This window comes from Watersipora subatra, chromosome 3, assembly GCF_963576615.1.
Source record: "Watersipora subatra chromosome 3, tzWatSuba1.1, whole genome shotgun sequence".
NCBI classification, from domain to species: domain Eukaryota; kingdom Metazoa; phylum Bryozoa; class Gymnolaemata; order Cheilostomatida; family Watersiporidae; genus Watersipora; species Watersipora subatra.
The window spans coordinates 37,391,023-37,403,354 of record NC_088710.1 but is presented as its reverse complement, the minus strand read 5'-3'; the positions used below and the strand labels follow the sequence as shown (position 1 = coordinate 37,403,354).

Sequence of the window (12,332 nt, the reverse complement as noted above, 5' to 3'; positions counted from 1 at the left end):
CAAGCTTGTGTGGCTGAATTGGTAAGACTTCTAACTGGTGATCCGGAGGGTCCGAGATCGATACAGATTGCGATACTTTTGCGATACAGATTCTTTATTTCAAGATATTAATTAACATCTATAGGTGGACATACCTAATAACAGATGAACAACTTTGAGAAAAAAATATATATTGACTAGCTGGATGCCCAGGTATTAAAAATCAGTTTATAAACAATGAGAGGTAATGCAGTTGCCTGCCACTTGCTATATATATTAGCCTGGCACATTGCCAATAGATAATTTTAGTAAGCTTAGTAATAAGAGCTACCGCTTTCCATGATCTCCATGATGTTACGACATCATGTTGTGTCATAACGGGAAACGGTAGCGTATTTGCTCCCATATCTCACCTATATATTGCATATATCAGCGACATATACCTCCCAATGAATTCATCATGCTCGTGTGGCTGAATTGGTAAGGCGTTGTTGGACTGGCGAACGGGAGGGTCTGAGATCAATCTACTGTGATACAGTTTCTTTATTCCAAGATTTCAATAGCTATAGCTGGACAAACACAATGATGGACAGACCAACTTTGAGAAATATATACCGTATGTAGATACACTAGCTGCACTACCCAGCGTTGCTCGGGTGGTAAAAGTCTTTGGACAAAAATTTGCTATTCTAACTTTCAAACTACATATCGTGGAAAAAGTGTAATTGTGTAGAAGTGTACTTGTATTAGTACAAACTATATATCATGAGAAAAGTGTAGTTGTGTAGAAGTGTACTTGTATTTGTACGAACTACATATCATGAGAAAAGTGTAGTTGTGTAGAAGTGTACTTGTATTTGTACAAACTACATATCATGACAAAAGTTGAGTTGTGTATAAGTGTATTTGTACAAACTATATATCATGAGAAAAGTGTACTTGTGTAGAAGTGTACTTGTATTTGTGCAAACTACATAATCATGAGAAAAGTGTAGTTGTGTAGAAGTGTACTTGTATTTGTACGAACTACATATCATGAGAAAAGTGTAGTTGTGTAGAAGTGTACTTGTATTTGTACAAACTACATATCATGACAAAAGTTTAGTTGTGTATAAGTGTATTTGTACAAACTATATATCATGAGAAAAGTGTACTTGTGTAGAAGTGTACTTGTATTTGTGCAAACTACATAATCATGAGAAAAGTGTAGTTGTGTAGATGTTTACTGGCTGTACTTGTATTTGTGGTTGAAATAAATTAAGAGAGAAAATAAAAATAAAAATAACTAACTGTAAAGGTTTACAAACTTTGTCAAACAACTGTAACTTTCAAACTTCATAATTTGGGAGAAGTGTTTTGTTGAAATAAATTAGGAAAAAATTTCAAAACGTAAAGGTGCATAAAGCTGAAATCATTAGGTGCGTAAGTATGAATGTGAAATCATTAGGCGCGTAAGTATGAATGTGAAATCATTAGGTGCGTAAGTATGAATGTGAAATCATTATCAAGTAGTGGCAAAAAGTAAAATAGGTCTGTTCTGCTACGATTACAATGAAAAATTAATTGGTATACAAATATATTATTTTAGTTTGTTTCAGTGCCATGCAAATTGGTATGCCAATATTCGCATGCCAGTGTTGCCATGCGAAATTATCGTAGGCTATAGACGTACATAGAGTGGTATAGAAACCCATAATAGTTATATAATGTAATCACAACATGGTAAAAATCAGCATCATTAAAAATAGTAGCAAAATAATATGTTAATTATTATATTTATTATGTAAATAAATTAGGAGAAAAAATAAACAATTCATGCATAAAAGTGTGTGTGTATCAATAAGGATACTGTTTCATCAGCAGCTATCCATCAAAACTCTAAATACGACGACACTTGTATAAATGTAAAAATGAGATATAGTACTGTCTTTGTCTGACCAAACAGCGAGAGAATGTAAAGACTATTCTTACTCAAGATAATACAATTGTCCGCGTGAAAAGTATTGACCTTTACCGCTATTTAGCAATTGAACCTTACGAAAAGCCGGAAATAAAAGTTCATGAGAATGCAAAAAGCGTAGTGTTTCATAAAGTTAATATAATTTAAAAAGTTTTAAATAATACGTCATTTAGCAGCGCATATGTTATAGGGTATATGAAAACGCATTAGATCAATAGGCCTTTCGCAGATTGGTGGTAGAGCTTATGGTAAATAATCTTACGGATGAACTCTCCGTGAGTTCAAATTCATCACAATGTAAAATTTTAAATCCAAGATTTAATAGCTATTGCTGGACATACCGAAGAACCGATGACAAAAAACAGACGACAAACTTTGAGAAGTATATATATATAGATATACTAGCTGTGCTACCCGGCTTTGCCAGGGTAGTAAAAAAGTCTTTGGTCAGAAAATTGATTTGTATTTAACATAATTATAACAACATTTGCCATTCCAACTTTCAAACTACATATTATGAGAAAAGTGTTTTGTGTGATTATGGTAATGATACAATTAAAAATAAAATAACAAAATAAAAATCTTGAATATGTAGAATTAATAATAACAATTCTTGCATAAAAGTTGGTGTGTGTAAAAAGGTTACTGTTCCAGCAGAAGCTATCCATCAAAACTGTGAATACAACGATACTGGTACCTCTCAATACCGGTACAAATGTTAAAATGAAATATGGCACCGGCTTTGTCTGACCGAATGGAGAGATAATGTCGAGGCTTTCCCACGAAGAATTGTCTGCGTGAGAAGAATTGGCCTTGACCCCAGATATAGTAAATGAACCTTCCAAAAAATGTTTCTTAATAGGAGCATCATAATGCGTTGCCCCATTGGTAAAATAATCAGCTTGCACTATAGCTATATCTATAGACGCAATGACAGACATACTTTGAGAAATATAGATATAGATGTGGTATATACATGTATGTATATATATATATATATATATATATATATATATATATATATTTCTCAAAGTCCGTGTGTTCGTCGGAAATCCGGCTATAGATCTTAAAATCTTGGAATAAATATTCCGTACTGAAGAGGACTCGATCTCGGACCAAGCCGTTCACCAGTCTGACGCCTTGATCACAAGACTACGCAAGTCGAATTGCTAGCCTCAAATAAGTCATTATATCAGAGCAAAACCTAACTGCTTTACGTTTGACGCGGGTCATAGCATAACGTCACGAGAAGCTGTTCGCTCATATTATTAAACTTGCTAATAGCAAAACTCTCACTACTTCTCATTGTTTATAAGACAAAACACTTCTCTCATGATATGTAGTTTGAAAGTTAGAATGGCAAATGTTGTTATAGGTATGTTAAATACAAATCAGTTTTCTGTCCAAATACTCTTCTATTACCCGGGCAACGCCGGGTGGCACAGCTAGTATATATATATATATATATATATACTAATAAATTATTTAAAAGCAATACTAAGAGCACTCTAATTTTAGTAATACTAGCCCATAATTCTTAGGAATTTATAGTTTATATATATATATATATATATAAACTATAAATATATATATATATATATATATATTTATTTATAGGAATTTATAGTTTATATATATATATATATAAACTATAAATATATATATATATATATATATATTATATATATATATATATATATATAAACTATATATATATATATATATATATATATATATATATATATATATATATATACACCGTATGTAGCAAATGTAGTTGACACTGCAAAGTAAAGTCCTCAATAATTGAATCAATCAGAGCTGTGTATAAAGTTTATTAAAAACTACAGGTTACAATCATTACTACTAATAGTTCATGCAACTGCATTGCTATCTTCAGGTAGAATGACTAAAATGTATAATGTGCAAGCTATAAAATTATAAAATTATTTTTAAAAGTTGATAGCGCAGTGCTAGTATCTAATATAATTATAGTGTACAGCAAAGATGTTGTCTAATTATGTTATCGAGCTAATTAGGTGGTTTCTAGCTTTTCGGCATGCTGATATCAGCTCGCTTCTAGTGTTGAGGCTGGGTAACTTTGGTTTCGAATATGATAAAGTACTTTTCTCATAGGCATAGCTGGCAAGATTTTGTTGATGTGTTGCATGATGCCGCTCTTTTAATGATTTTCTAGGTTATGTTGTTGTAAATGCTCTTGTCTTTTAAGTCCCATATATATTTACTTAATTCTGTTTGTAGCCTTTTAGTAGGATATTTAAATGATGTTTTGTGGTTGGCTAATCTTGTTTTAAAAGTTATTTCAGTGAGGCCTACATACTTTTGTGTCTCTTGCGTATTACGTTCCTCAGACTCTACAGTTGCCTGGTGTACTAGTCAATTTATAACGCATTCTCCATTTAGAGGGCAACTTTCATGATTTTTGCAGCTGCATTTCCTGTCGGTGTTGGGTGGTTGCAATAGTGCTTTCTTATTGTGCCCACTAATTAAGTGGTTGATGTTTGCGGTACAGGTACAACTTAACTTTACTTTGCAGGATCTTGAAAAATTGATCCTGCGGAGTGAATTTCCACCAGAACACAAATTACACATAATCTTCAACAAATGCTCTTGCGGCTGATTGAAAATACTCTATTAAAATAATTGATACAGGCAAGTGAATTCTTGCTGTTTTGACTTGTTATATATTTACAGCAACAGAGGAGAGTTGACTTACTAACCATCACCAGTCCTGAAAATACAAAAAGAAATCAAAAACAAAAGATAGTGTTTCTCACCGCAAGGGTTCATCCTGGTGAATCACCCGCATCTTTTGTTTGCCAAGGTATGGCTCGCTATGCTCGCTGTTCTAATTTAAATATTTTAACTTCCTTTGTGTAGTTCTTATTTAGAAGTAACTCCAGCTCGCAAGGATTATTAATTATACAACTTTTAGTGTGTTACGAAGATAAATTTTGAAAAAACTAATGTTTATTTATTTACCGCTCTGTACGTGAGATGCATTTCATATGAGTGGGGCACTTGATAAGACTTTACAAATAGTCATGTCTTGTCAGGTATAATGGACTTCTTGGTAAGCAGCCATCCGATAGCCAAGGTTCTACGCGATTACGTTGTGTTCAAGATAGTGCCCATGCTATGCCCTGATGGTGTCTACTTGGGCAATTACAGGCAAGTTTAAACAGATGTTTTGCATTCCTTATCACTAGCACCAATCGCTGCCGACTTTAGCTAACAAGTAAAATGTAGGTCGATGTTGTTAGCCTCAGATTCCATGCACATGCACACCTTTGCTCTCCTAAAAACTAGTCCGGAAAAATGCTTTGTACATTAACACTCAACACTTTCAGCTCTAAAGGATTTTAATTAATATGTCTTTCATAACTTTGAACAGCTGTTAGAAATACACATGCACATGTGATAATGTCATGTTGTATATTGTTAGAAATACACATGCATATGTGATACTGTCATGTTGTATATTGTTAGAAATACACATGCATATGTGATACTGTCATGTTGTATTTTGTTAGAAATGCACATGCGTATGTGATGTCATGTTGTATATTGTTAGAAATACACATGCATATGTGATAATGTCATATTGTATCTTGTTAGAAGTATACTTGCATATGTGATAATGTCATGGAGTCCATTGTTAGAAGTATACATATATATATATATATATATATATATATATATATATATATATATATATATATATATATATGATAATTCTTTTAATGCCGCGTCAAGCCTGTATGTTGCTCATGTATATATTGCTCATCCATATTCCTTGCTGTACGCTCATGTTACCAATCATGATGGTTGACTTTCAGGTCATCACTGATGGGGTTTGATTTGAACAGACACTGGCAGGAGCCATCACCTTGGGCTCATCCGTCAGTTTATGCTACAAAAAATCTTGTTCTAGACATGGACCGTAATGAGGTAGATTAGCAAACACTCTCTATCATTTCTAGCTCAACAAGTTGATGCAACTTTAAAAGTTGTATGTCTGCCTGAATGTTGGAGGGTGTTATCAGAGCATCCAATATTGGAGGGTGTTATCGGAGCATCCAATATTGGAGGGTGTTATCAGAGCATCCAATATTGGAGGGTGTTATCGGAGCATCCAATATTGGAGGGTGTTATCAGAGCATCCAATATTGGAGGGTGTTATCGGAGCATCCAATATTGGTGGGTGTTATTGGAGCATCCAATATTGGAGGGTGTTATCAGAGCATCCAATATTGGAGGGTGTTATCGGAGCATCCAATATTGGAGGGTGTTATCGGAGCATCCAATATTGGAGGATGTTATCAGAGCATCCAATTTTGGAGGGTGTTATCGGAGCATCCAATATTGGAGGGTGTTATCAGAGCATCCAATGTTGGAGGGTGTTATCAGAGCATCCAATGTTGGAGGGTGTTATCAGAGCATCCAATAGTGGAGGGTGTTATCGGAGCATCCAATATTAGAGGGTGTTATCGGAGCATCCAATATTGGAGGGTGTTATCGGAGCATCCAATATTGGAGGGTGTTATCGGAGCATCCAATATTGGAGAGTGTTATCAGAGCATCCAATATTGGAGGGTGTTATCGGAGCATCCAATGTTGGAGGGTGTTATCGAAGCATCCAATATTGGAGGGTGTTATCGGAGCATCCAATATTGGAGGGTGTTATCAGAGCATCCAAACAAAGAACTGAAAATATTTTAAGAAGCGATTGGTGAAATATAAGTTATTTCAATCTCCTTTATTCTAGAGCTGAAATCAGTTACTTATGTTTCAAGTGTCATTCACCAATTTAGTGATGTTCAATTTGTTGTATTCACAACAGGGAGTGGATTTAGACTTTTACATGGACATTCATGCGCATTCCACCTTGATGAATGGCTTTATGTATGGCAATGTATACGAGGACATCACGCGATATGAGAGGCAAGCCATTTTTCCCAAACTGTTGTGCCAGAACGCTGAAGATTTTAGTCTAGCCAATACCAACTTCAACAGAGATGCTGTTAAAGCTGGTACAGGCAGAAGGTGAGAACTAGTCGCTGGACTGTTAGGCAAAGTACTCTTTGGGAGTTGTGCCATCCTTTGATTGAAGTACATTTTGACCAAGTATAGTTTTCTGATATTTGTATCTGATTTAGCAGCTAAACCTTACACATTTGCATTCAAGTTTTATTTCTGCATACGACTATGTGATTCAGAAGAGTTGCTTTATTTTTATGTTATGTTTTATATTATGTGATTAACGCAGCTATTTGAATGCAATGACAAGTCGTCACACTTGAAAACAAACGGAGTAAATATTCAATAAGCTCATTTCATTGTGTTTCTTTTTAACCAATTAATAATTGAAATGTTAGCCAAGTTTAGTGTTATTTTAATTTTTCAAATGATTTGTATTTTAGATTTGTTCATGCTTTTTATGCACGATTTGGTAGAGATCTTTTACTTCTTTCAGCTCACAAACATTTATGCCTAATGCCTCATTATCCTGTCCTTATGCTGAGCCCTACTAACACTGGATTGCTTGTAGGACGCTAGGTGGCTGTCTAGATGACAAGTCTCATTGTTACACTCTTGAGGTCTCCTTCTACAGCTATATGACCACAACATCGAGTCAAGCACTTCCCTACACTGAAGAAGCTTGTATCCTTTTTGCATTTTTCATGTTCAGTCGATGTTCAGTTGCTTAAATACTAATGACATCTTTCAAAGCATAGAATTGTAGTGCTGGCATTCATACAAAGTTTTTCTATTATACAGACATCATGACTCGCTACACGATTTAAATGATGATAATAGAAAATTTCACTTTTTATTATGTTTCCTTTTTCAGATTCAGCATTGATGCTGACTTGAATTTAACCTTTAAAGTTGTAAGCGAATTGTTTTTAATAACAACCCAATCAGTGATTTTGAACTCAAAACTTGACACATTACGGATTAATGTAACATGTTTGAGTTTTAGCTGATAAATCATAAATGTTTATACACGTAATTGTATTTAGAATGTGGTGCTACATGAGGAATACTCATTTTATAAAAATTATGCTTTGTCTTGTACTATGTTCGATCAATGCAACTTCAATCGGGGTTTCACACAGCTCTTGGGAGTAATTCAATTGATCGCAAATGACTTTCTATGATTCAGCCTTCATTAAAAACTTGATAACACTTAGTAACAAAGTAAACAGTTGGAATTGATAACACTTAGTAACAAAGTAAACAGTTGGAATTGATAACACTTAGTAACAAAGTAAACAGTTGGAATTGATAACACTTAGTAACAAAGTAAACAGTTGGAATTGATAACACTTAGTAACAAAGTAAACAGTTGGAATTGATAATACTTAGAATTTCACAGTTGGAATTGACAAAGCAATTTATTTTTTTACCTTTTGAAAAAACGAATAAATTGCATTCGGCCATAGTTAATGTCCGCGAACAATCATCGAAAATAGAGATTAAGGGTAAGTTCAAGGTTGTACGATAAAAAGAGAGATGCGTTGCATTGTTTTTGCTTATAGCACAGCATTGCATAGCAGCATGACCCAATAGTCATTATTCTAAACCACGCAGAGCTTTCGTTGATTCTCATACACTATTATAGTTGTTAGCTATCTTTGTACAGATCCTGAGTCTACATAAATAAGTGTAGACAAATAATGTTCTACTCTATTACTAGCATGTCCATTACTGCAGTGCTAATCTCTATTACTAGTATGTCCATTACTGCAGTGCTAATCTCTATTACTAGTATGTCCATTACTGCAGTGCTAATCTCTATTACTAGAATGTCCATTACTGCAGTGCTAATCTCTATTGTATAAGTGAGTCTCAGCAATAGCAGTTAGTGAACTTAACTGCTATCCATGCAGACATGAAGCTGGGTAGGAATGTAGCAAGAACATTTCTCGACTACTATAAGCTTGTTGGATATATCAGCGCTAAACCTTCTAGCAGCATCACATCCAAAGGCTCTGACCAAAATGCTGCGTCTGATGATAGCAGGTCTGATTAATGATTTCATACTTTTGTTTACCTAACAGCTAACTATCCTCTAGTGAGAGTAGACGCCGCTTATTAACATGTTTTATTACTATATGAATCAGCCTATCTGAAAGAAAATGTCTAATAAAAAGTGTTTATATGGTAATGAGGCATTTAATAACATTTCAACATTAAAATTATGAGAAAATCGATGTGTCATAAAGGCCGTGAACTCCATGTAACGTTCTGGAACTGCTTTGATTAAAATATATTATAGCATCATTCTCCTTGAGTTTATCAATTTGTATAATATAACTTACTTTGCAAAGTCTTTCGCTTGTCATGTTTGTAAAAATCTTTCTTATCCTTATTATTGTTTTATTTATCACAACTTCTATCATTGTTATTGCTATCATTGTTATTGCTATCATTGTTATTGCTATCATTGTTATTGCTTCCTAAAGGTTCTCTTAGGTTTTTACAAGTTTTGCTTATTTTCATTTTGATCTGGTATTATTGACTTTTAAATATATATTTTGTTCTGGAAGTATACACAAAAGTTATGGCAACATGTTAGCAAAACGTAAAAAATTTGGTTATCGTAGCTCTTTAATGTTTTAACTGTTTTAAAACATCATGTCTTTGGCATATGGCTCTTTTTGCTCCATGACTTCACATAATGAGACAGAAACATTCTCTTCAGATGTCTAATTAATTAGAGCGATGTTTGCCAATGGAAAAAATCAAAAAAACTATTCAATATTAATCCATTATCAATTTTATTCATAACCTGGTTTTTAAGATTTGCATCTACTGTGTATAGACTTTAAGTTTATTGCTTTGAATGAGTAGACTGCCGAATGCCCGGCGTTGCATTAAAAAACAGCTTATAAACAGTGGCAGGTAATGTGGCAGGCCACTTGCCATTAACCTGGAACCGCGTCAATGAGTAATTTGAGTAAGCTACTATTCTTATTGCAAAACTTACTATTAAGAGCCGTGAGAGCGAGCTTTAGTGACATCTGCGTAACGCAGAATGCTAAGTGTATTTTAACCGAGATAACGAGTCATATCACCTAATGAAACAATTGCATATCGCGTAGCTTAATTGGTTAGGTTATCGCCCGGTGAATGGGAGGTTCCAAGATCAAATTCAGCACAAAGTGGATCTTTTATTCCTAGATTTTAATAGCCAAATCTGGACAGGCTGACGGACTTTGAGATATGCATATAGACTATTGGTAATTTTGACGCTACAGTTGATAAACTGCATGCATCTAGTAGTTGCCCTTTATCCATTAGACTTATGGTTTCCTTCTTTTCACAGATATGGCGGAGAGGGAGGCAAGGGGAGACAAGCTGGTCTAAGAGGAGCTATTGGCAATGGTAGTGACACTCTACTTTCTTATAGAAAAGAAGGTGGCAGACAATATTGATCAGTACCTTTGTACATTTTGTAAAAGGAGTGACCATTTTCGGAATATTTAATATTATAAAACAGTTAGTCAGATATATTTTTGTTTCTTTTGTGTGATTTTTGTCATTCAAACGATCATTGTTAATACAGATTATAATTTAATAAATGCATGAATGAAAACATGTAAAAATGTAAGTTTGTCACATGTTTGGGCTTGAATTGTATTTCTTCGTGAGTGCTAAAGGTATTGATCTAATTTTCACCTTTTAGGGTTCTTTTCTTAGCAAGTTTAGATTTTGTAGCAACCTTCATTTCTTTAAGTTTTTGTTGTGATTTATTTGCTGTATTTGATATGATTTCAGCCAGTGTTATGTTGTTAGCGTTTACAACACTAACAACATAACATGCAATGTTCTGGTTGAACCGCTTTACAACGCTAACAATAAATCATGCAATGTTCTGGTTGAACTGCTTTACAACGCTAACAATATATCATGCAATGTTCTGGTTGAACTGCTTTACAACGCTAACAATATATCATGCAATGTTCTGGTTGAACTGCTTTACAACACTAACAATATATCATGCAATGTTCTTGTTGAACCGCTTCACAACACTAACAATATATCATGCAATGTTCTGGTTGAACCGCTTTACAACACTAACAATATATCATGTAATGTTCTTGGTGAACTGCTTTACAACACTAACAATAAATCATGCAATGTTCTGGTTGAACTGCTTTACAACACTAACAATATATCATGCAATGTTCTGGTTGAACTGCTTTACAACACTAACAATATATCATGTAATGTTCTTGTTGAACTGCTTTACAACACTAACAATATATCATGCAATGTTCTTGTTGAACTGCTTTACAACACTAACAATATATCATGCAATGTTCTTGTTGAACTGCTTTACAACACTAACAATAAATCATGCAATGTTCTGGTTGAACTGCTTTACAACACTAACAATATATCATGCAATGTTCTGGTTGAACTGCTTTACAACACTAACAATATATCATGCAACATTCTTGTTGAACTGCTTTACAACACTAACAATATATCATGCAACATTCTTGTTGAACTGCTTTACAACACTAACAATATATCATGCAATGTTCTGGTTGAACTGCTTTACAACACTAACAATATATCATGCAATGTTCTGGTTGAACTGCTTTACAACACTAACAATAAATCATGCAATGTTCTGGTTGAACTGCTTTACAACACTAACAATATATCATGCAACATTCTTGTTGAACTGCTTTACAACACTAACAATATATCATGCAATGTTCTTGTTGAACTGCTTTACAACACTAACAATATATCATGCAATGTTCTTGTTGAACTGCTTTACAACACTAACAATATATCATGCAATGTTCTGGTTGAACTGCTTTACAACACTAACAATATATCATGCAATGTTCTGGTTGAACTGCTTTACAACACTAACAATATATCATGCAATGTTCTGGTTGAACTGCTTTACAACACTAACAATATATCATGCAATGTTCTTGTTGAACTGCTTTACAACACTAACAATATATCATGCAATGTTCTGGTTGAACTGCTTTACAACACTAACAATATATCATGCAATGTTCTGGTTGAACTGCTTTACAACACTAACAATATATCATGCAATGTTCTGGTTGAACTGCTTTACAACACTAACAATATATCATGCAATGTTCTGGTTGAACTGCTTTACAACACTAACAATATATCATGTAATGTTCTTGTTGAACTGCTTTACAACACTAACAATATATCATGCAATGTTCTTGTTGAACTGCTTTACAACACTAACAATATATCATGCAATGTTCTTGTTGAACTGCTTTACAACACTAACAATAAATCATGCAATGTTCTGGTTGAACTGCTTTACAACACTAACAATATATCATGCAATGTTCTG

General features: G+C 33.8%; 1 protein-coding gene across 1 annotated transcript in view; it reads left to right on the top strand.

Annotated features, from left to right (window-relative positions):
* The window catches only part of LOC137389748 (cytosolic carboxypeptidase 6-like), a 30,968-nt gene extending 20,141 nt beyond the window's left edge, over positions 1-10,827 (top strand). The window contains exons 5-11 of the mRNA XM_068075834.1: positions 4,655-4,784; positions 5,017-5,131; positions 5,800-5,911; positions 6,804-7,006; positions 7,512-7,624; positions 8,857-8,989; positions 10,296-10,827. Coding sequence (XP_067931935.1) covers positions 4,655-4,784; positions 5,017-5,131; positions 5,800-5,911; positions 6,804-7,006; positions 7,512-7,624; positions 8,857-8,989; positions 10,296-10,404 — 915 coding nt within the window. The 3' untranslated portion in view covers positions 10,405-10,827. The remainder of the gene's footprint in view (positions 1-4,654; positions 4,785-5,016; positions 5,132-5,799; positions 5,912-6,803; positions 7,007-7,511; positions 7,625-8,856; positions 8,990-10,295) is intronic.
* The last annotated feature ends 1,505 nt before the right edge of the window (positions 10,828-12,332 follow it).